This window comes from Delphinus delphis, chromosome 15 (assembly GCF_949987515.2).
Source record: "Delphinus delphis chromosome 15, mDelDel1.2, whole genome shotgun sequence".
Lineage (NCBI taxonomy): Eukaryota > Metazoa > Chordata > Mammalia > Artiodactyla > Delphinidae > Delphinus > Delphinus delphis.
In genome coordinates this window covers 58,855,078-58,880,935 of record NC_082697.1, presented here as the reverse complement: position 1 = coordinate 58,880,935, position 25,858 = coordinate 58,855,078, and the positions used below count along the sequence as shown (strand labels likewise).

Sequence of the window (25,858 nt, the reverse complement as noted above, 5' to 3'; positions counted from 1 at the left end):
AGGGGCACTTTCCCAGGGTCATGCCAGACTTACCCTCAGAGTCTGACTCCAAAGCCAGGCTGCCTCTGCCATGCCCAGGAGCTGCCCAGAGCCTGGTGGTCTATTCCACACCAGTTCCTCTGAGGTAGCTGCCCCACAGACAGGTAAGAAGGAAATGAGAAGAAACACAAGGGCCCAGCAAGCCAAGGAGGACTCTCGGAAAAGCCATGTCCTCAAACAGCCATCAACCAGCCCTACGGCATCCCCACACAGAGGCTCAGGGAAGCATCCTGTACATAAAATGTCACCGAGACGACTGAGGCTGACATCCGAGGTGGCCAAGGCAGCTGGCTGTGGTTTCTACGAGGACTGAGGCCCTTGACACCGGCTCTTCTCTGAACTGGCCCCCTATGTCCCTGACTTCTAAGGAAGGGACCTGGGAACACAGAAGAGAAATCAACGATGACAGGAATCCCTCTTGCAGCCATCCCCTGACCCCAACAGGACCCACATTCATTTCTGAAAATGAAAAGCCGGTGAGATGAACAGGGATGAAAGATCTGCTGAAGGGGTGAGAGAAAAGGGAAAGGAGACACGCCAACATGAGAGGGAAAGGCAAAGGGTTCGCTTCAGTGGGCAGAGAATTTCCACAAACACCTCTACCAAACACGGTGAGCACTGATTTTCTGCTGTGAAAGGAGGTGAACTAGCAAAAGGTGACATATTTTACTCAGCAGTGACACTGATGTCACAGTAACAAGAAGGATTTGGGAATTCAGGGCGGCAGCCACAAGCAGGGTCTGAAAGAACCTGCTCTTTTAAATGTGCGAGTGGGGTGGAACACAGGATGTTGTTTATATGACATGACACACTTCAAAGTTCAGATCCAAAGCAAACCGCTTCAGACAGATCACATCTGTACCACAGAGAAGAGAGATGAAGGTCCCCACCACTCACAGGGCTACTGTGTGAACTGAGCGAGTTAATTTATATAAAAGACTAACAAAGTGCTAGGCTAGCACCAGTACCCATGAGTGTTGAATTATTATTAGTAGCATTATCCCTGTCATCAGAGACACAGCAGCACAGGACAAGGGAAATGCTGTGACAATGTTAAAATGGATGGCAGCGGAACTATAAGCTCAGAGACCTGCCTGGTTTCTGCTGCTGTTATTGAAGACAGATTTAATTATGAAATGCTGTGCTATCCTTGTGCATGAAGTTAGAACAGATTATTAGTTTCACAGCAATTGCCACACCATGTCGGTGAGATAAGCACCTTAGCTGCAGGTCCCCCAAGCCCCTCGGAGACCACAACACATGGCTCTGAGAATTCTGCACAAAGGCTGACTTCATTTAAATTAAGAAACCAGACAACACCCTAACTGACTGCAAGTAAGACATCCTTACCACGGATTTCTGCACCACCACGTGCCACTGGCCCCCACCAGTCCCGCACGATGATTGCCTTGCCCGCTATTAAAAAATAAACACAAATTAAAAGAACAAGAGAAAGGAACATCCTCCGGGATGCATCAGGCCGAGCAGTACCTGTTTCGGTTTTGCTGGAGAAGCCTGCTGCCTGTTTGATCGCGGCTGCTGTTAGTGCTAATCCTCGACTCCTCTTCAAGCCATGCTGCAGGACGGCCTCAAACTGGGCACACAGACAGGTTACCCTGCGAGAGAACCAATGATTCATCAATCCACCCTGTGAAGGCAGAGAAACAACAGGGCGGCCCTGGCATCTCCAGGGAGCTGGTGAGGGTACACACTAGACACCTGGATTTACAGACAGGTAACTGACATGTAACTGACTCCACACCCACCTCCATTCATGTTCATTTCACATAACTTAGGGAAGCCCGGCACAGTCTAGCCAAGTTCATCAGACTGGTGAAAGCACAGTAACAATTCACAAGAAACAAGGGGAAATGGAACTGGTGCCAGCCAGCAGGGGAAAAGAAAAAAAAAAAAAGCCAATTTAAAAACAAATCAGTTCTGTGTGGGGAGGGGTTGGGTGTTAATTGTATCCAATTCACAAGTTTCAACTCTCATTCATATCATGTCCTTTATGAAACAAGATTATCTTTTAAGAGATTGAATTCACCAGCCTGCCAAATTGGAAACACTGTGTAATTTCATGGCCTGTTACATATCCTAAAAAATAATATGAATTCTGATTCCTGTCCTTTATTTTGTTGTAAGAGATTACATTGTGAAGTCAGATCCGGAGTTGATGGAATTGTCAATTACGTTACAATTACTGTGCATTTAACTGAATTGATTTATCAGTAACCAAAGAAATGGGAGATTCAGGAACATGTTCACAGAGAGAGGAGGTCACAGCAACTACACTCAATTCTTAACAATCCTCACAGGGATCCTGGGCCCCCAGCCCAACTGGGTCTGTGGACTTCAAAGACCCTTCCAATCATTCATGCAACAAATGTTAAGAAATCCTGAACTTCTCCTATGTGCCAGGCACTGTTCTAGGCTCTGAGGATATGAAGGTGGGAGTGAGACAGAAAAGGTCTCTGCCTCACCACATTTCCATGGTTCTAGCAGGGGAAGATACACAAACAAATAAGCTAACCAGACCATATCAGTTGATGAGATCTTTGAAGAAAATAAAACAGGATGAGGTGGCAGGTGGAGCCAGGGCAAGAACAGGCTTAGATTCTGTGGCCCGAATGGAGGTAACCTTATGACCTGGATATGACAAGAGGCAGCAGGCTGGGCAGACAGACCCAGTGCAAAGACCCTGCAGCCACCACCATCTGGCTCATCCTTGCGTAACTGCAGGCATTTCCTGCTCCACCCACCCCCACACCTGTAGTTATAATACTACAAGTGTCTATCACTCTGTGGGTGGTAAAACATCTTCACATCCATGATCTCACTAGCTCCTCCCATCAACATTATGATATGGTTGAGGCAGGTATTATTATCTCCATTTTACACGTCAAGAAACTGAGGCTTAGAGACATTTAAGAGACAGTACCTAGTAAGTACATAATTAGCAGCAACATGGGTACTCCAGCCCTACCCACCCCCATGCTGATCCAAGGTAGTTTCCACTACACCCCATGCCACCAAGACAAACATGCTTTATTCTAAGACAAAAGTCAACTCCCTCCCATATGCCACCTTTACTCAAGTCTTCTGTCTACACCAGAAAACGCTAACCCAGCATCAGCAAATACACAGCACATGAATATTTATCCTCTAGTCTGTGCCCATCACAGACATCACTAATCCATCCCAGAATTCTAGGCTACTACTGCCAATAATCAAAGTTAGCCCTCCAGGAGTTTGGGGGAGAATGGATACATGTATATGTATGGCTGAGTCACTTTGCTGTGCACCTGAAACTATCACATTGTTAATCGGTTATACCCCAATATAAAATAAAAACTTTTTTAAAAAAAGTTCGTCCTCCACAGGAAGGAGCCCTACCTGGCATCCCAAACTGAACTCGTCCTCAACTACACTATTTGGTTTCCAACTCCTACCTTGTCCTCCTGGCTCCCCTGCACCTAGCTCACTCAGTGCCTGGAACACAGTGTGTGCTCCGTAAATGCTTTTTCAGTGGATAGGTATAAAGGTGATTAACGTTGAACCCTGGGTCCCAGAATACTCCCTCACATTGATACAACCCTTTTTGCTGTGGCAGATGTCACTCTTAAATATTAGATGTGCATATGCTAGTCTCTCTGCATATCCACACAGGCACACATCTGAGGGCTCCCTGAAAGCTGGGACACCCGCCAAAACTATCTAAATCCCACAGGAACCAAAAGCAAGGCATAGCAAAACGGAGCCTGACCAGGGCCCTGTTTCAGGGTGGGGTGGGGAGGAGGGCAAAAACCTTGGTCTGTGTTTAGAGTTCTCCATAATAAACCACATCTTTAAACGAATCATCTGCAAATAGAATGATTAACCCAACAATCCCCATCGGTTTGTTTGGCTCCAGTGCACAAGTCAGTAACTGCCCCACCAACTCTATAATAACATCTGGCCCCTAAGGGGAATGGAATACAGGTGAACAACACAAACCCAGTCCCCAAGGTTTGCTTACATCAGCAGCATTCCCTTCTAGACGCACATAGGTCACAATCAACCCAACACAGCAGAAAACCCAGGTGGGCGTTAGTCCTATAATTAGTTTATTATGATGCCTGCCTTGCTGAAGGCCATTCTACTTAACACCCTTTCCATGTCCCCTTTTCACCTCCCCATTTGACCTGAGCTTATATTTACAGGTCATTCAAGACTTAGCTCAAGGGTCCCCTCCTCCAGGAAGCCTTCCTGAGTGCTTCCTCATGCTGAGCTTCCTTCTGCTGCAACACTTGGTCAACCTCTGTTAATAATCTGCTTTCCACAGCTGTCTCCTCTTGCTAACTTGAGTTTCCAGAGAGCAAGAATCACGCCTCATTCACCTTAGTGGCGACAGCACCTAGCACAATGCCTGCCATCTGTGGTATATGTGACCAATATGGTCCCTCCCCTCGAAGAACTCAGAACATGGACTTTATGTATACTTAGGTGAGAGATGCATCTCAGGAGATCTTGTATAATCTGGAATCCAAATCCAGGTCAGTTAAGACTAGGGAACCAAGGGACTTCCCTGGTGGTCCAGTGGGTAGGACTCTGCGCTCCCAATGCAGGGGGCCCAGGTTCAATCCCTGGTCAGGGAACTAGATCCCACATGCATGCCACAACTAGGAGTCCACATGCTGCAACTAAGAAGTCCACATGCCGCAACTAAAAGATCCTGCATGCTGCAACTAAGACCTGGTGCTGCCAAAATTAATTAATTAATTAATAATAATAATAAATAAAATTTTTTTTAAAAAGACTAGGGAACCAAGGAGAACACACTGGTCCAACTACATGAATCTAAGCCCTTCAGCTTGTAGTGAGCACGCTCTGGGCACTGATTTATAATCATGTCACCTGAAGATTTTCCATTTCTTCTCACCTTGACTCAGGCATATGATACTTTCTGCAAAAATGAAAGGGGCACCTGCTTTCATGGAGCTCATTATTTTCTCAGCTCAGTCTCTCCTGTTTCCCAGAATGCTCTCTGCTGAGTGCTCTCTGACACGCGGCAGGGGAGGAGAGGCGGTGGGAGGATTGGCTGCCTCCACGGCATTTTCTCACATCTAACTTCTACTATCAGTTAATGAATTGGCCATGTTCTTAATTTAAGCAGGGCACTTAACAGTGAATGTTTTAATTTTTTTAAAAAGCACCAGCCAAGAAAATCACTTCAAGTTTTTATGCATATAGCTGTTTACCAGATGAATGGATAAATAAAATGTGGTATATCGATACAATGGACTACTATTCAGCAATAAAAAGGAATAAAGTACTGACACAAGGATGAGCCTTGAAAATATCATGCTAAGGGAAAGACGTCACACCCAAAAGCCATACGTTGTATGATTCCATGAAATGTCGAGAAAAGGTAAATACATAGAAACTGCAAGTAGATTAGCGTCGCCTAAGGCTGAAATCAGGAATTAACTGTAAATTGGCACAAGGGAACTCTCTGGGGCAATGAAAATGTTCTGAACCTGAATTGTGGTGATGGTTACATAACTCTATAAATTTACTTTAAAAAAAATCACTGCATTGTACATGTACAAGGAGTAGATTTTTATGGTAAGTAAATTAGACTTCAGTTAAGCTGTTTTAAAAAAACCTGCCCTCGAGGTCCCGGGAAAAGCTTGCTGAAGGAGTTAACGAGTGGAAAATGAAATAACCTCCTCCTGCTGACTTTAAAACTCTCTCACGGCGGCCGGCACAGCTGAATATTGCACGAGCTTAACTGGTTTGCTGCTAAAATTCTGCAAGCACTGGTTTTCCTCAGCTGTGTCCTAAATTTCAAGACCGCTTAACCTGCCACATTAATCTATAATAAGAATCCTAAGAATCCTGTACTTTTTTATGGCAAATGTTAGACATTTATGGCAAATGCGAGACAGAAAGGATCAGCAATGAAAACTGCATTTTAAGAACTGCATCAAATTAACCTCCTAACAGCATAATTTCAAATTGATCCTTTCACTATGTTACAGCTTTACTAGAACCTTTTGGTGAAAAGTACAATCATGAAAATGGATTGGATCATCCTCGTGTGGAAAGCTCCCATGTCACCTAGAACGGAGTCGACTGTACCCATAAAAACGGGCCATTAACAGCATTAGCCATACCTCAGATTTAAGACAGTACAATCATCAACTACAGCAAGGCCATCACATGACAGTCATTTGAAATGGGCCATGCCCTACATTTATGTGTTATAAATTTCAGAAAGGTTCACATCCTTTAACTGCTGAATTCTACTGGCAGAAATCAATCCTCAGTTGTAATCTGCAAGTCAGATAAAGATTTAAGAATGAAAATATTCAAAACATTATTTACAACTGTGGAAAGTTAAAAACACAAAGATTTGACACTTGGGGAATTGGTTAAACGATAATACAACACAAAATCGAATGCCATTTAGCCCTTATTTACCAAGAGCTTATAATGATAAGCCAACAGGTTTATTACATAAAATGAAAAATAAGCAGGGTACAAAACTGTATATTAAGTATGTTTTCAACTATGCTAAAAAAACACAAAAAAATCTGAAGGGGATTATGTGAAAAATTAAGAGCAACTTGGTAAAATAATTACTGTTGATGTCTTTCTTGCCTCTATGCTTTTCTGACTTAGCTTTTTTTTCTAAAACAAGCATTTAAAAAGTATTCATGTCTCAAGAACCAGAAATATTGCTACCTTGAGCTAAAAAGAATCAAAAAATATGGCATCAAGGTTATGGTGAGAGGGCTTCCCTGGTGGTGCAGTGGTTGAGAGTCCGCCTGCCAATGCAGGGGACACGGGTTCGTGCCCTGGTCCAGGAAGATCCCACATGCTGCAGAGCGGCTAGCCCCGTGAGCCATGGCCGCTAAGCCTGCACGTCTGAAGCCTGTGCTCCGCAGCGGGAGAGGCCACAACAGTGAGAGGCCCACGTACCGCAAAAAAAAAAAAAAGGGGAAAGAAAAAGTTATGGTGAGAAAAAAAACATGCAACTATTAAAAGGCTTACTGGAAACTTGAAATGGCATTTTTTTTTAAAGCTCGGATTATAATGTTAAGTGAAAAAAAGCATATCTACAAAAAGATATAAAAAAGTTTCTAACCCACAAATTTAAAATATTGCAATAAAAGAAACTAACATTAAAAGTTGATTTTTTTAAGTCAACAAAATGGTGGAGGCACACTACATTCACAACAGTAACAACAGTAAAATAAATCATATTTTTAATAAGAAAGACACGTCCTATATGAAGAAAAACATTCTTAAAAGGTGTAAAGCTCAAAATAAATAGAAATATTATTTTCCTAAATGGGAAGATTTATTAAAATAAAAATGTTAATTCTTCCCAAATTAATGTATAGATTTAATACAATTCCAATACTAATCACAGGAAGGACTTGGCCTAGTGTGGTTTTGGGTACAGAGATAAACAAATTGATGAAGCAGTATAGAGAACCGTCCTCCAAAAGTCCAAATGAATATGGAAATATTTTATATATAATAATGGTAGCACTTCAACTCAGATGGGCAAGAATGGGCTATTTAACCAGCGGCACTGACCCAAGTGGTTATAGGGCTGAAAGAAAATAAAAATAAACTTCTGTCTCAAACCATCACAGAGCTAAATTCCAGATGGGTTAAGATAAAAAATATATATAAGTGGAGAAAAAATGATAGAGAAAAATACAGAAGAACCTCAGGACAGAATACTCTCAAAGCAAAATTTTATTAAAGATTCATAGAATTAACCACATAAAATGTTTAAATTTCAACACGGCAAAAGATATAAATATGGTAAAACAATAAATGATAGACCGGAGAAAATATGTACAGCACACAACTGAAAAAAATTAAGGGCCATAGTACACGAAGAGCTTCCACAAATGGACAAAAAAAAGCCATGCAACTCAAAAAATTAAAAGACTATTATTAAAGAAGGTGAACCAACAAACCATGAAGGGAGGAAATACAGTTGGCCAATAAACATAGGAAAAGATATCCAGTCTCACTAGTGACCAGGAAAGTGTCACAGATACTAAGATATCAACTTAGGACTATCAATTTCAAACCAGTCACAGACGTAGCAAGAGTGCATGTAAATGGGTACTGCTGATTGGAATATAAACGTGAATTCCTACATCCTTCTGCAAAGAGACCAGGCAGTACAATTTTTTCAAATGCCTGTACACTTTGACCCAGCAATCCTAGGTCTAGGAATTTATCCTATAAAAATAAAAGCACTACTAATTAGAAAATGAGCAAAAACCATGAACAGATATTTCACCAGAGGATACACACGTATAAGAACAGGAAAATACATTCAACATCATTAGCCATTGGGGAAATGCACATTAACACTACAGTGAGATATGTCTACACACCTATAGGGATGGCCAAAATAGAAAATCATGAGAGTACTAAATGCTGACAAGAATGCAGAGAAACTGGATCACTCACACGTTGCTGGTGGGAATGTAAATGGTACAGCCAGTCTGGAAAACAGTCGGCAGTTTCTTATAAAACTAAATATGCAAATATCATACAACCCAGCAATTGTACTCTTGAGTACTTATCTCAGAGAAATGAAAACTTATGTTCACACAAACAACCTGTACATAAATGTTTATAGCAGCATTATTTCCAGTAGCCAAAAACTGAAAACAACACAGATATTCTTCAATGAATAAACAGATTGTGGTATATCCAGACCACGGAATACTACTCAGCAATAAAAAGAAACACGCTACGGATACATACAACAATCTGGATGACTCTCAAGGAAATTACCCTGAGGGAAAAAAAAAACCCAATCCCAAAAATTACACACTGTATGATTCCATTTACATAACATTCTTGGAATGATGAAATTATAGAAATGGAGAACAGATTGGTAGTTGCCAGGAGTTAGGCATGGGGAGGGAGCGGACAGGAGGGAGGTGGGTATAGTTATAAAAAAGCAACAGGAGGAACCCTGTGGTGATGAAACCATTCTGTATCTTGACTGTGGTGGGGGACACATGAACCTACAGAGTGATAAAACTGCACAGAACTAAACACACACACACACAAATAAGTATAAGTAAAACTAGCGAAATTTGAAATGCCGGCCTAGAATTTTACAAGATGTGACCACTGGGGAAAACTGGGTAAATGGTAAATGGGATCTTTCTACATTATTTCTTACAACTGCATGTGAATCTATAATTATCTCAAAATTAAAAGTTGAAATAGGGCTTCCCTGGTGGCACAGTGGTTAAGAATCCACCTGCTAATGCAGGGGACATGGGTTCGAGCCCTGGTCCAGGAAGATCCCACATGCCACAGAGCAAGTAAGCCCGTGCACCACAACTACTGAGCCTGCGCTCTACAGCCTGCGAGCCACAACTACTGAGCCCACGTGTTACAACTACTGAAGCCTGCGCACCTAGAGCCCATGCTCCACAGCAAGAGAAGCCACCACAATGAGAAGCCCACGCACTGCAACAAAGACCCAATGCAGCCAAAAATAAATAAAATAAATTTATTTTTTTTAAAGTTGAAATAAACAATTAAATATAAAAGCATTAGTAGGCAAAGACATACATGTACACAAATATTTTTATTGCGGCATTGTTATAATAGTAAAAGCAGAAACAAAACTAGACACAACCTGAACGTCCATTAACAGGAAAACAGTAAATAAGTTACGGCACCTCCACACTACAAAATATTATGTAGAAATTTTAAAAGAATGAGATGCCAAACCTAAACAACCTAGAAGCACCTTTCTTCCCCACATTTTAAGGTCTCGGAAATCCAAGCGTGCCTCATAATTGATGAAATTATCCAATTAAAACTGGCACTAGTTTTTCTTTCTTAATTACACATAAAGAAGCCATGGATGGTAGGCTGCACCATTATGTTACCTAGGGACCTGAAACAATGTCCATAATACATGGCCAAGTTATTTAAAAAAAAAAAAAAAAAGCAAGTTACAGTGTCATATAAATGGTATGATTCCCATTTGAAGGAGGAGGGAGAGAAAGAGGAAGAGCACTGGGCTTCCATAAGCCTGTCCTCTCAATTATTTGCATCATCTACCATCAGATGGGTAGAATTTTCAAGCATCCTTGAAAATTCAGGCAAACTCATCTAGAGCAAGGATAATGAGGGCTGGGGTTAAGCTGGGCTCCTCCTCCTCAGCCTGACGGCACCAGCGTACAAGGCTCTCTCCCACTCCTTGCTGTGCCAGGGGTGCTGGGACCAGTGCATCAGATCAGCGCAGGGCTCTCAATTAGTCCTCCGTGCTTTGGCCTAGAGCACCCTCTCTCTGTGCTAAGTAAATGGAACGAAAGTAAATTGCAGCCCAGAGATAATGAGCCAAAAAGATCTCTGAGAAAGGTGGCAGCCACCTAGAAGAAACCAAAATTGGTTTTAGTTTATCTCAGAAACCCTACAAAGATAAATTCCAGATGGATCAAAGGCTTAACTGTACACATGAAAAATCTTGTAAGTCAATGTAAAAGACCACATGCATACTCTAACATTGAGGAAGATCTTAAAACACTGAAAACACAGAAACTGGTAGGTTGGTATATGGAATCAGTAAAAAGACATTTAACCATGTAAAAATTTTTAAATGTAGTATTGTAATAGATACTATTACCTGTGCCTACAAAGATAATGGACAGATTTGAAAAAAAATATTTGCAATGCAGGAAACAGACGAAAGGTTAATTAATTACTATAATATACAAAGAGCTCTCACGAACTGACAAGGAGACAAATAATCCAACAAGAAATTGGACAAACAATATGAAGCAGCTTTGCACAAGAGAGCAAAGCCAAATAGCTCACAAATATTAAAAAAAAAAAAAAAAAACAACTGAAATTCACTAGCAATCAACATGCAAATTAAAATGACAGTGAGCCACCACTTTTCAACCATCAGACTGAAAACTTCAAAACAACACTCAAAACTATTATTAGGAAGGAAGAAAAGGGTAGTTTCATGCACTGCCAGTAGACATTTTTAGAAAGATACCTGACCACAACTATTAAAAATAAACACATTCTCTTTGGCCCAGCAACCCAACCTGGAAATCTCTGCCCAAAAAAATCCTTAGTACATAAGAAAACATGCTCAAGGATGTCTGTTGTTTCACTGTCCATAGTAGTAAAAATTGGAAACAAAGTCAGTATTACTTCATAGGCAACTGTTGGTATATCTGCATCATGCAATATAATGCAGGCTTTTAAAAAGAATTTTTAGAACTCTAGCTTGGAAAGGTTTTGTCAGGGTAGTGCCAAGAGAGAAAATACAGATGCAGAACATTATATATAATTCAATTTTTGTAAGACAATGGCAATAAAACCTGCGTGCGTGTGTATGTATACACATGTATTTTAATTGTAAAAGGTTAAATGAATGTGGAGAAACACACAGAACAAACGATTCTTGATCATTAACATAAGTTACCCAGAGGGAGGGAGAAGAGGATATGGTAGAGAAAAAAGAGGGGGAAAAAAACAGTTGACAAAGAACCAGAAAAAATGCAAGCTTGGTAACAGTGAAAACTCACAAGGCAGTAGTTTTCAAGATACTATCAGTGTGTGTAAAGCAACTATACTCCAATAAAAATTGATTAAAAAAAAAAAGATACTGTTCGTGTGAAGGCCTGAGGATGGCAGGCAGGCATGTAAAATGAAGTCAAATGAATGTTCTACCAGAGGAACCAGAAATTAGAAAAATAACCAACTTTTAAACGGGTTAAATCATCATTTCTGACCATTTTTTAAAGTTACTAATATAAACACAGTAACTGTCTTCTCTGGGGTGGACAGACCCTCCAGCTCTGGTCTAGACACAAACACCGCTTGGGATGCTTTTGGCAGATGAGGGGCTTCAAAGTCAGGAACAGGAGATGGCAGCTGAGAAGGAGTCAGCTGAAGAAGCTGGTAAATCAAAAGGAAAAAAGAGGATGGGGAAAAGTAAGAGCCCCTCGATGCAGAAGCGGTGAGGAAACGGTTAATGTGTATCAAGTCAGTGGCCAAGGTGGTCCAGTGGTTAAGACTCCAAGCTTCCACTGCAGGGGCACAGGTTCGATCCCTGGTTGGGGAACTAAGATCCCGCATGCTGCGCAGTGTGGTCAAAAAAAAAAACCAAAGTCAGTGGCCAAGGGATCTTCAAGTTTGGTCAGAGTCCATAGCCCAGGAGAAAGAAAACTCCACACCAAAAGCCTCCTTTAAACAAACAATAGAGTCACAGATGTAGAAAACAAACGTATGGTTACGGGTGGTGGGGAGGGATAAATTGGGAGACTGGGATTGACATACACACTACCATATATAAAACAGATAACTAATAAGGACCTACTGTATAGCATAGGGAACTCTATTCAATACTCTGTAATGACATATATGGGAAAAGAATCTAAAAAACAGTGGATGTATCCATATGTGTAACTGATTCACTTTGCTGTACAGCAAAAACTAACACAACGTTGTAAATCATCCACACTCCAGTTAAAAAAACAAAAACAAATAAGATGCAGGCAACTCTGAAGGAGAGATGTACCTTTGAAAAAGCAAAGGCCACTCATAATAAAATGTACAGCCTGTTACTAGAGCCAAAAATATAAAAATAAATAAAACAAACAAAATTTAAAACAATATACATTTGTTCTGATTTCTGGTCATCTCTTAGAGCCAGAGCATTTATGTCTTATCCCCCATGTCAGTCAATCTTACCAAGCCTCGGTCCTAAGCCTTCCGTCCCTTCTCCCAATACCACCACCTCCACTCAGCTTCCTTGCCTACTGCACAGAGCCACGGCCTCTGGCTCCAACCCCAGGTCCCATCTCACCTGCCCAGCCCCCTGGCATGCTGATCAGCAGCTACTCTCCTGAAATGCAAATCTGACAACGTCATTATCTTTCTTACCACAGTTTACTATGGGTATATGGTACATGACATAATTTTAGGGGGACCATAAATACACATTTTTAGGTTAATCATTTTACTATGTCAAGAAAAAAATAGAGGGCTTCCCTGGTGGCGCAGTGGTTGAGAGTCCGCCTGCCAATGCAGGGGACACGAGTTCGTGCCCCAGTCCGGGAAGATCCCACATGCCGCAGAGCGGCTGGGCCCGTGAGCCATGGCCGCTGAGCCTGCGCGTCCGGAGCCTGTGCTCCGCAACGGGAGAGGCCGCAACAGTGAGAGGCCTCTGTACCAAAAAAAAAGAAAAAAATAGAAGTAGCCATCAATCTTTGATTTCACTGACGGCTTATGACAAGACCAGAGTAGACAAGGCCTTGAATTCACCTCAAGCCAATCTCTGGCTCAGATGGTATACGGAAACGGCAAAAATTGTGAAAAGAGTATACACATAGCCATAGTTTAAGAAATCACACCCTAGTGGATAAGGTTCAAACACTTCCCCATGACAGCAAGCCAAGAACCTACTGACCTTCCAGCCCATCTCCCAACACATACAGCACATCATCCGTGATTCCACTACTTTCTCACACACCCCTGCATCTTCACATTTGCCACTCCTGCTGCCTGGAAGTCCCATCCTGCCCATTTGACCACTAAAGACCCTGTACTCGCCTCTCACGTCTATACTATGTAATTATTACCACGGGCCACCATGCCTGTCTGCAATTTACATGTCCATTGCCCAGGCTCAATTCTGAGTTCCTTGAGAACAGCAATCATCTCATCCAGCTTGCAGCCCCAGTGCCAACCCAGTGACCGATAAACAAGTATCTGCTAAATGAAGGAATTAATGAGCAATCATTCCAGCCTTTAGTTTCCAAATTAGCCAAAACACTGGTATGTCTAGTCATAGAAGAAAGTGTATTGCGCTTACTAAGTTCTCACTGGGTGTATCAAGCAAATAATATTACATCTAATCCTCACTTCAACCCTAGGAAGTGGGTACCACGATCGTCATCTAATTTTACAGATCGTGCAAGAGAGGCCTAGAGAAGCTGAGCAAGTCCTAAATTACACAGCTGGTAACTGGTGATTTGTGGACCGAGTGGGCATGAAGATAAGTACGCCTGACTCCAAAGCTCATACTCCATGCTCAAGGCCTCTCTCCACACCAGGATAGGGGTGATGCTGATGATGACCGTGCTTACATATGATTTCCTATGGGCCAAGCACTGCTCTAAGCAGCTATCAATATAAACAATATAAATATTAAAATTCACATGGAAATGTGCTCAGATTTGCTAAATGCCCTAGGGCTCCCCATTTGCTAAAAATTATCTTTTTCAAAAAGAAATCAATTCATTTGATCAATAAAGTAAAATGAAAGAATATGCAATGTGGAATTATCTACCACAGAGCCTCAAAGTGGAAACCAAGTGCACAGGGCTGGGGAGATAAGAAATCCAATTAATGAACCCCAGGGCTTTTTGCCAGGATGAGAAGAATTAGAACATCCAGTCAACACCTCAAACCACTAAGAGGCTGGTGAGAAACCTGTGACAAACTGAAGATTAAAAAATCACGTGATGAAATCTAGAGACATTTAAAAGAGGAAAAGGAATGTCTGAAAAAGCCATTCAGTTTCATAAGCGTCCAGAGGAATACACAGGACAGTCTTCAACTGTTCTAAGAAACAACGTTAGGGAACAGCAAAGAGCAGCTGTTTGTTGTTTAGCTTCCTAAAAAGTTCAAAACTGTTTTGAATTCCTTAACAGGTAAAGAAAAATCACCAAAACAAAGCTCTCTTCCCTGGCATGTTTTGGAAGGAGAAGAAATTCTCCTCTCTGATTTCTTCTGACATAGTCACCTGAACGAGTAACAAAAATTTACAATTTCTAAATGAGGCAAACACCCAAAGCCAACTCACTGCCACCCATAATGGCAGAGTGTCAAGACACTTCACACAAAATTATAATGGCAGTAACAACAGCTAACAATTTCTAGAAACTTACTAGCTGCCAGGCACTGTTCTAAGGGCTGCACATGAACTAACTCACAACTCTAGGAAGTGAATATTATCACTACTCTCCCCATTTACATACAAGAACACTGAGGCACAAGCAAGTCAGAAGCTTGCCCGCAGTCCAACACCGGGAACTGGCAACACCAGGATTCAAACTCTGAGCTCCAAATCCCACGCTCACTCTGCTGCCCCACAGTTTGGGTTGCTCTTTCTAACTCAACGGGAAAACTCAGCATGTTCTGTAATTCCACATGGGAAGAAGCAGCATCTGTGGAGCACTAGCATATCTAGAGGTAACTTCCAGTGCCTGCTGGGCTCTTGGGCCATTCTTTCTAGAAGGCAAACTATTCAGAAGATACAAGACAGCCTCCCCACAGGCCAGTCTGACTGATAGAATGAGGAATAATTTTAACGAAGCACAAGAACGGGTCGTCCTTAGGGGAAAACAAAGCAGGAGAACAAGGCCAACAGAATGGGACAAGGAGCCCTTGCATCATGACTGCCACCACTTCCGCCAGTTTCTGAGGACAAAATCTGATGGGAAAAAACAAGCGCTGCCTGTCACTTCTCTTCCTGTCAATGTTGTTTTATACTTCACGTGGGGACTGTTGCATCTTGCCGGGTAATCTCGCAAGACCAACAAATCTCTCAGGCACGCAAGCACTCACACACTCGGGCAGGCACACTCACACACGAGCATACTCACATTTGGGATTTTCACAGAATAGTACTGTATATCACGTAGGCCCCCATACCCAACAACTGCGGTCCAGCCCGCTTTTTCTTTCCTCAACGTCTGCTGTCCACAGACACCTCGGCCACTTCTGTCACTCGTGACGATATTTCTATTACTTACTTGTCTTGAGTCCGACTCACTTTTTCGACTTGTATAAACCTGTTTTAAAAGGAAAAACTCTATCGCAGTTGCAAATGTAAAGCCAACATTGTGGGCCCTCAACAGAGTAGCCCTAAAAGTAAATACCATCCAAATAAAGTATAAAATCCTGTCTCTGCTGCTGTCAGGGGAGGACTGTGCTTGAAACCTGTAAGCTCTGTTTACAGAGAGGCAGGGGGTGTTTGAGATACTGTTTTCAACTGTATGATACTACTATCCTGGTATGTCAAAAAATGATCAAATATTGGCAATTTAATTTAATTCAGCTTAATATTAATACCAAACCAAGTCTTTCCCCCAATATCACTGCAATTTAAAAGGAACTGAAAGGAGAATAACTGAGCCACTGGGCAATTGAAAAGAATGTAATGCTGTGATATTTAACACTTAAAATAATGTTAAGTACCTGCAATGACACAAATCTCTCATTTGGGGAAACTCTGTGCTGGGAAAACAAGAAGGGATGTGGTAGAGAGTGAGGACCAAGCTGGGAAAATATGCAGTCTGTGCTCCAGCCCCATTCCACTGCCTAAAGGTATTTTCAAACCACACAGAACTGTCATGGGAAAGATTATAATATGGCAGTGACAGGGATAACTGCTGTGCATTTGGCCACCCTATATTCACTCCACCTTCATAACAGCACCCAGATTTCATTTTGGAGGGTTATTTCTTCCTTACTGGACACTGTCTTGGGGGGATGATGATGAACCCAAGTAGACAACGTCGCACTATGTAAGTCAACAGGGTCCCAGGAAGCTCCATCAGCCAATCCTTCTGCTGGTGGCCAGGAGGCAGCCACATGACCTGAGACTGGTCACTCAGGTGCCTCCTCCCTGGAACGCCAACCTTGGGCAGAATGAGAGCGAGTCAGAAAACAGCTGGTGTCCACTCCTGCAGCAGGGCCTTAACTGGACCATTCCTGCTAGGAGACCATTTAGTGGACCCTGCTTCCAGGTTAGGAGACTTCCAAAGCTGCTTTGACTCCTTCCTGTTTCCAAACCTGACCTGTCATCAATTCCATGATGACAATATCCTCACAATATCCTCAACTGGAGTAAATTTCTGTTGCCTCTTACCAAAGAGCCCTGGCAGATACACCAGTGCACCATCCTTTCCAAGGTTCCTACTGATATTCATCCAACCAGCTAGACTCACCAGCTGCAACCAGAAGCCAATCCCTCACAGTCCTGCCTAGAACTTTTCCTAAGATGGTAAATTTAAAATGGCATCCAGATTAGAAATGAAAAAGGAAAAGTAACAACTGATACTGCAGAAATACAAAGGATCATGAGAAATTACTACAGGCCACTCTATGCCAATAAAATGGACAACCTGGAAGAAATGGACAAATTCTTAGAAAGGCACAACCTTCCGAGACCAAACCAGGAAGAAATAGAAAATATAAACAGACCCATCACAAGCATTGAAATTGAGACTGTGATTAAAAATCTTCCAACAAACAAAAGCCCAGGACCAGATGGCTTCACCAGCAAATTCTATCAAACATTTAGAGAAGAGCTAACATCTATCCTTCTCAAATACAGCGAGGGAAGAACACTCCCAAACTCATTCTATGAGGCCCCCATCACCCTGATACCAAAACCACACAAGGATGTCACAAAGAAAGAAAACTACAGGCCAATATCACTGATGAGCATAGATGCAAAAATCTTCAACAGGGCTTCCCTGGTGGTACAGTGGTTGGGAGTCCACCTGCCGATGCAGGGGACACGGGTTCGTGCCCCGGTCCGGGAAGATCCCACATGCCACGGAGTAGCTGGGCCCGTGAGCCATGGCTGCTGAGCCTGCGCATCCGGAGCCTGTGCTCCACAACGGGAGAGGCCGCAACGGTGAGAGGCCCGCGTACCGCAAAAAAAAAAAAAAATCTTCAACAAAATACTAGCAAACAGAATCCAAGAGCACATTAAAAGGATCATACACCATGATCAAGTGGGGTTTATCCCAGGAATGCAAGGATTCTTCAACATATGCAAATCAACCAATGTGATATACCATGTTAACAAATTGTAGGAGAAAAACCATATGATCATCTCAATAGATGCACAAAAAGCTTTCGACAAAATTCAACACCCATTTATGATGGGTAGGCATAGAAAGTAAGCAGAGAGGGAACTTACCTCAACATAATAAAGACCATATATGACAAACCCACAGCCAACATTGTTCTCAATGGTGAAAAACTGAAACCATTTCCTCTAAGATCAGGAACAAGACAAGGTTGCCCATTCTCACCACTATTATTCAACATAGTTTTGGAAGTTTTAGCCACAGCAATCAGAGAAGAAAAAGAAATAAAAGGAATCCAAATCAGAAAAGAAGTAAAGCTGTCATTGTTTGCAGATGACATGATACTATACATAGAGAATCCTAAAGATGCTACCAGAAAACTACTAGAGCTAATCAATGAATTTGGTAAAGTAGCAGGATACAAAATTAATGCACACAAATCTCTTGCATTCCTATACACTAATGATGAAAAATCTGAAAGAGAAATTAAGGAAACATTTACCACTGCAACAAAATCTGAAAGAGAAATTCTGAAAGAGAAATTAAGGAAACATTTACCACTGCAACAAAAAGAATAAAATACCTAGAAATAAACCTACCTAAGGAGACAAAAGACCTGTATGCAGAAAACTATAAGACACTGATGAAAGAAATTAAAGATGATACAAACAGATGGAGAGATATACCATGTTCTTGGATTGGAAGAATCAACATTGTGAAAATGACTATACTAGCCAAAGCAATCTACAGATTCAATGCAATCCCTATCAAACTACCAATGGCATTTTTCACAGAACTAGAACAAAAAATTTCACAATTTGTATGGAAACACAAAAGACCCCCAATAGCCAAAGCAATCTTGAGAAACAAAAATGGAACTAGAGGAATCAGGCTCCCTGACTTCAAACTATACTACAAAGCTACAGTAATCAAGACAGTATGGTACTGGCACAAAAACAGAAATACAGATCAATGGAACAGGATAGAAAACCCAGGGATAAACCCACGCACATACGGTCACCTTATTTTTGATAAAGGAGGCAAGAATATACAATGGAGAAAAGACAGCTTCTTCAATAAGTGGTGCTTGGAAAACTGGACAGCTACATGTAAAAGAATGAAATTAGAAAATTCCCTAACACCATACACAAAAATAAACTCAAAATGGGCTTCCCTGGTGGCGCAGTGGTTGAGAGTCCGCCTGTCGATGCAGGAGACACGGGTTCGTGCCCCAGTCCGGGAAGATCCCACATGCCGCGGAGCGGCTGGGCCCGTGAGCCATGGCCGCTGAGCCAGACACTATAAAACTCTTAGAGGAAAACATAGGCAGAACACTCTATGACATAAATCACAGCAAGATCCTTTTTGACCCAACTCCTACAGAAATGGAAATAAAAATAAACAAATGAGACCTAATGAAACTTAAAAGCTTTTGCACAGCAAAGGAAACCATAAACAAGACCAAAAGACAACCCTCAGAATGGGAGAAAATATTTGCAAATGAAGCAACTGACAAAGGATTAATCTCCAAAATATACAAGCAGCTCATGCAGCTCAATAACAAAAAAACAAACAACCCAATCCAAAAATGGGCAGAAGACCTAAATAGACATTTCTCCAAAGAAGATATACAGATTGCCAACAAACACATGAAAGGATGCTCAACATCACTGATCATTAGAGAAATGCAAATCAAAACTACAATAAGGTATCACCTCACACCAGTTAGAATGGCCATCATCAAAAAATCTAGAAACAATAAATGCTGGAGAGGGTGTGGAGAAAAGGGAACCCTCTTGCACTGTTGGTGGGAATGTAAACTGATACAGCCACTATGGAGAACAGTATGGAGGTTCCTTAAAAAACTAAACATAGAATTACCATATGATCCAGCAATCCCTCCTGGGCATATACCCTGAGAAAACCATAATTCAAAAAGAGTCACGTACCACCATGTTCATTGCAGCTCTATTTACAATAGCCAGGACATGGAAGCAACCTAAGTGTCCATTGACAGATGAATGGATAAAGAAGATGTGGCACATATATGCAATGGAATATTACTCAGCCACAAAAAGAAATGAAATTGAGTTATTTGTAGTGAGGCGGATGGACCTAGAGGCTGTCACACAGCATGAAGTAAATCAGAAAGAGAAAAACAAATACCGTATGCTAACACATATATATGGAATCTAAAAAAAAAAGGTTCTGAAGAATGTAGGGGCCGGACAGGAATAAAGATGCAGACGTAGAGAATGGACTTGAGGACATGGGGAGGGGGAAGGTTAAGCTGGATGAAGTGAGAGAGTGGCATGGACATATATACACTACCAAATGTAAAACAAATACCTAGTGGGAAGCAGCTGCATAGCACAGGGAGATCAGCTCCGTTCTCTGTGATCACCTAGAGTTGTGGGATAGGGAGGGTGGGAGGGAGACGCAAGAGGAAGGAGATATGGGAACATATGTATATATATAGCTGATTCACTTTGTTATAAAGCAGAAACTAACACACCATTGTAAAGGAATTATACTGCAATAAAGATGTTAAAAAAAAAAAAAGAAAGAAAAAGGATATAACTCAGGAACAGCCAGATGGAAGAAAGGTATGGGAAAAGAGCACAGAGCTTCCAGGCCCTCTCCCAGCACACCACTCTCCTCGCACTTCCAAGTATTCACCGACCCAGATGCTCTCTGAACCCCATCCTCCTGGGTGTTTATGGAAGCTTCATTATATAGGCTTGATTAAATCATTGACCATCAGCAACTGAACTCCATCTCCAGCCCCTCTCCCCTCCCTAGTGGTGGTGAGATGGGACTGAAAGTTCCAACCCTCTAATCACGTGGTTGGTTCTCCTGGCAACCAGCCTCCAACTTCTGGTGTTTTCCAGAAATCACTACATTAACATAACAAAAGACACCTTTCTGGCTATCACCACTTCAGAAATTCCAGGGGTTTTAGGAGGTCAGTACCAGGAATGGGGCAAAGAACAATCATGTGTATTTCTTATTATAAGTCACAGTATCACAGTAGACCTAATTCTTGGGCTTAGAAAAGTTAGTGATGCAGCTGGAAAGGGGAAGCGCCAGATTCAGGCCTTGAGAGCCCATGAACCTTCACACCAGCCTGCCCAGGGCATCTGACAGCCCCCTGGATATGGCCCTCGGCACCGCATGTTGTGATCACTGCCTCACTGGACTATCTTCCCAGGTGGACACGAAGCCACCTGAGGGGTAGAAATCTGTCTGAAATATTTGGAAAGCCCCAGTATCTGTGACACCAAGTAGTCTGTGACTAACTGTTAAACAAATGAGTAATCCACTAAGTACTTACTAAGCACTAACTATGTGTCAGGCGCTGTGGACGTAGTGTGAGCAAAACAGGCTTCTCTCCAGCTGGTCATCCAGTGGAGCAGACAGATGTAATCGATTCATCACACAGACGTGTTGTAATGAGAAACAGAGGTTTATAGAATCTAACAGTACAGAGCAGGGGTCAGCAAAATACAGCCTGAGGCCAAATCCAGGCCTTAACAGAAAGAGTTTGCCAGTCCATGGTACAGAGCAAGGAAAACAGGTCCAGATGGCCAGGGCTGGAGAGGAGTGTGGAGGATTCATATCAGGGGTCTGGAAGGTTCCCCTGAAAAATTACTGAAAGGCTTTAAGAACAAAAAACAAAAAAAAACAGAAAGGCCAGGGCAGGGTGGCAGGAGCAAAGAGCCAGGGGAGAGGTATTGGGCCCTCCAGGCTGCTAAGGATGTGGGTCTTTTTCCCAAAGCAAAGAGAAGCCAGTGGAAGGTTTTCCATGGGGGAGTGACAGGTGGGAATCTGCGTTCTGCAGAACCCTCTCAATGCACAGGAGGCAGGACAAGAAGGAAGACGGTAGTGGGTCTACAGCAACTGTCCTGTGAGCCATGTGGTGACTGGGACAGGGCAATGGCTGCAGAGCTGGAGAGAAGCGAATGGATTTGAGATCCATTCTGGTGCCAGGCCGTTTGTCAGGGGTGAGGAGAGAGGTGACTTATCTTTCTTTTCAGACTTCACGACAGTTGTTTTAAAATATTCACTGACTTTCCCTCTTGAGGTTAAACTTTCTCACAGAATAAGGATGATGTGACCTTTCCTACGTGAAGGTGATGCCACCTTTAGCCAAACACATTGCAAGATGAGACCAAGACTCTGATATTGAGAAGGAACCCTCTAGGGGGGAGAAAACAAAAAAAATTTTTAAACCCAGCTTCAAAACCGATATAATCGCTAACGGTGATATAACATTGGAAGAATATACTTTGGAGCCCAAGAAACTAGGGTCCAACCTCCAACTCTAACATTCCCGAGATGACTCACCTAGGCTGTCTGACTTGCCCTCTCTGAGCCTCTGTTTTCCTATCTGTAAAGAATTACACCGCTGCTTCTCCTGAGGCTGCACTGAGACTAAGAGTCGACACAAACAAAGGGCAGCTGGAACAGTAAGAGACAGTAACTATCATTATCATTATTAAGCAGGATATTCCTTTTAGCCGGAAACCAGTTACCATGGAAGGAATTAACTTTGTTAATTCTACTATAAAACACAATAGTTTACATAATAAAAGTCGTAATAGTAAGCTCTATTATATAACAACATGTTAACCTAACATTCAGAAATGGGTTCTCTCTCTCAGGAAATGAAAAGAATAATTATGAAGAAAAGTGATAAAGAACTCCTGACTACATACACCCACACACGCACACACCCATACACACACACATGCACGCACACACTCGCACATACACACCTCCTGGTTCAGGAGATCTAGGATGGGCTACAGAATTGCATGATTAATTAATAAGCCTCTCATTCTCACACAGGTGGACCTTGGGTTCCAAAATGAGAACCCCTGTGCTGACGGAGGCCAGGCCCCATAGTAGGCTCTCAGCAAGAACTGAAGCAAAAATTCAGTTTAATGATCTAATGCCACAAACATACAGAGAACCTAATGTGTGATGGGCACAGAATGTCTGTGCAAAACACTGAGAAAGAAAAAAATAGAGAAGCTGCCCCTCTGCCCTCCAAGCTCACAACCTCTTTAAACACTGGACCAGGGACTTCCCCGGTGGTGCAGTAGTTAAGAATCTGCCTTCCAATGCAGGGGACTCGGGTTCGATCCCTGGTCGGGGAAATAAGATCCTACATGCCACGGGGCTTCCCTGGTGGTGCAGTGGTTAAGAATCTGCCTTCCAATGCAGGGGACTCGGGTTCAATCCCTGGTCGGGTAAATAAGATCCCACATGCCACGGGGCAACTAAGCCCACGTGCTGCAATTACTGAGCCCGCGCACCCTAGAGCCCGTGCGCCACAACTAGGTAGCCTGTGTGCCACAACTACTGAACCCATGCACCCTGGAGCCCACAAACCACAACAAAGAGCTCACGCGCCACAATGAAAGCTCCCACATGCTGCAACGAAGATCCCACGTGCTGCAACGAAGATCCCACATGCTGCAACTAAGACCCGAGGCAGCCAAATAAATAAATATTTAAAAATTAAAAAACACTTGACCATGTGCGGTACAAAGCCACGCACACACTCAACCAGACAACGAATCTCCCTGAGCACCTTCTAGATGCTTCTAGGCACTGGGGATACACCCGCGAACAAGACAGCCAAACATCCCTGCCCGCTGTTATGGTATGGGCGACAGAAAGAAACAAAATTAAAAAGCATAGTGGACAGTTGTTAGTTGGTGTTATGGAGAAAAACTGAGAAAGAAGAAGCAGAGAGTGTAAGGGTGGGGAATAGAACTGTAAATCTGCAACAGTTTCAAATAGTCCCCATAGCGCGATTAAAATGTAGCACTACACACGCTGCTCATGGCTGGTAAAGTGTCACAAAGAGAAAGGTTCTGGAAGGACAGAGAAGGGAACTGGCTGGGCTGGGTGGGTCAGGGTCAGAGGGTGGGGAACACCTGCAGTCTCCAGGATGAGGTGAATGCTGAGCAAGTGAGTTCCCTTCCCTCCCCTTCCTTTGCGGGAATGTTCCTCCTGCCCCTCCAAGGCTGCAGAGCATGAATTACCCCTGAACGACTTCACTGGGCATTTCCAGCAAATGCCTGTGTCTCTTACCTTTGCCAAAACATTTGCTTCTCCTCCTAGGCGGTGTTATAAGCTTATGCAGTCATGTCAGGTCATGAAGGGTCATGAAGGTCAATGTCCATTTTTAGGACTTTTTTTTTTAAATTATAGAAGGGACACACGATCACAGTATAAAATATGAAAAAAATATCAGAAAGTATAAAGATTCCCAAGTCTTAACCTCAACATGACCTCTATTCACATTTTGGTATGTTTTTTGCCAGAGTTGTTGTTTAACATAGCAAGCATCACTCTGAATCCATATTAACTCTGTATCCTGCTCTTTTTATTTTTACTAAATACATTATTTTTAAATCACTACATTTGCATTTTTCTGCTTAAAACAAATTCTGTACGGACATCAACGTAATGGCTCTATAACACTCCATTCTACCGATGCACTGTAGTTTATTCACCATTTCCCAATTGTTGAGCATTCAGATTTCTGAGTTTTCATCATTATTAAATTACCGTGAAAATAACTTCATGCGGAAAGTCATTTCAAGGAATTCACTCAGAGTAGTTTCCTAGAAGGAGGATGACAGGAAGCTGGAAATACTTTAGACAAGTAGTCACTGCAGAGATGATCTACAGATCCCCCAAATGCAATCACTGCACCACCTGGCTGCAGCGGCAGACTATAGAAGCTGGTCAATCTCTGGCCACCTTTTTGGTCTTTGATGGTAAAGGGTTTCAAAAGCTACATATTTACCTGCTGTCAGAATCTGAGGCGATCTCCTTTCTCCCTCCAAAGCGGATCTGGCACTGCACGGAAAAAGAAGCTGCTGAGATCAGCTGTTGGGATGGGACATACAAAACCTCCCCCACAGGCCTTCAGGGTCAAGAGGGACACAAGGCCAGGAACTCTGGGTGCCAAGTCAGGGTGTCCCCACGCCCTGGGTGTCAGCCCAAGACCTAAGACGGCGGGCACTCCAGCCTTCCAGCCACCACTTGAAGGAAGCCCTTATCTCCAGCTTGCAGAGGAGTGAGCCTTGTGCAAAGACAACGCTGAGAGGAAAACAGAAGCACACGGCTTCCTGCAGATTATCTAGGAAGCTTCTTCTATCTGTCAGCAGCTGACTGTCAATAACACAGAGCTCTTAACAGGCAGCAATAAAAAATTCCACAAATCTGTGAAGATGGGTCCCTTCTGACAGGGCCCAAAGTTGTTACGGCTGGCTATAAAGTTATGACAGCATAAATCGAGCTTCAAACAAGTCATCTGGTTGTGCTGAACCACAATTCACCCAGGGAGGGTGGAAACAAAAGCAAACTGTTCTTTTTTTTTTTTAACTGTGCTGAAATATAGACAATATAAAATGTACCGTTTTAACCATTTTTAGTTATGCAATTCAATTCACTTCACAATACTGTGCAACCATCACCCCTCTCCACTACTCCTTCAAAAGTGTAGAATCTCCACTGTGGTAGCACGTTCGCAAGATTCCTTATTATCGTGTGTGTGTGTGTGTGTGTGTGTGTGTGTGTGTGTAGACATTTAAATGATACTTTTGTCAAAACTCATGGAACTGCACACTTAAATTTGGTATATTTTATTGTATGCAAATTACACCACAATAAAGTTGATTTTTAAAAGGCATATATACAACACTTTCACCCCCAAAATAATAATAGCAGCTCTAGGCAGAAGATCCAAGTTATTTCTGCTTAACTGCTACATTTGACGTGGCTTGACTTAACCCTTCATCTTCTTATTTTACTTTCCATTTCTGGAGCAAAGAAAGAAGAAACTAATAATGTGGGTTGTGCATTTATTGTGGAACAGGCGCTGGCCATGGCCCTTTACC

The 25,858-nt window shown here is 42.4% G+C and overlaps 1 protein-coding gene and 1 non-coding gene across 2 annotated transcripts in view; one reads left to right on the top strand and one right to left on the bottom strand.

Moving 5' to 3' along the window:
- Window positions 1-25,858, bottom strand: part of SNX29 (sorting nexin 29) — a 548,807-nt gene that overhangs the window by 504,200 nt on the left and 18,749 nt on the right. The window contains exons 3-4 of the mRNA XM_060031763.1: window positions 24,763-24,815; window positions 1,531-1,655 (exon numbers count right to left, since the gene is read on the bottom strand). Coding sequence (XP_059887746.1) covers window positions 1,531-1,655; window positions 24,763-24,815 — 178 coding nt within the window. The remainder of the gene's footprint in view (window positions 1-1,530; window positions 1,656-24,762; window positions 24,816-25,858) is intronic.
- TRNAG-CCC (transfer RNA glycine (anticodon CCC)) lies at window positions 4,604-4,676 on the top strand. The gene has a single exon. It is a non-coding gene; the product is annotated as a tRNA-Gly (tRNA).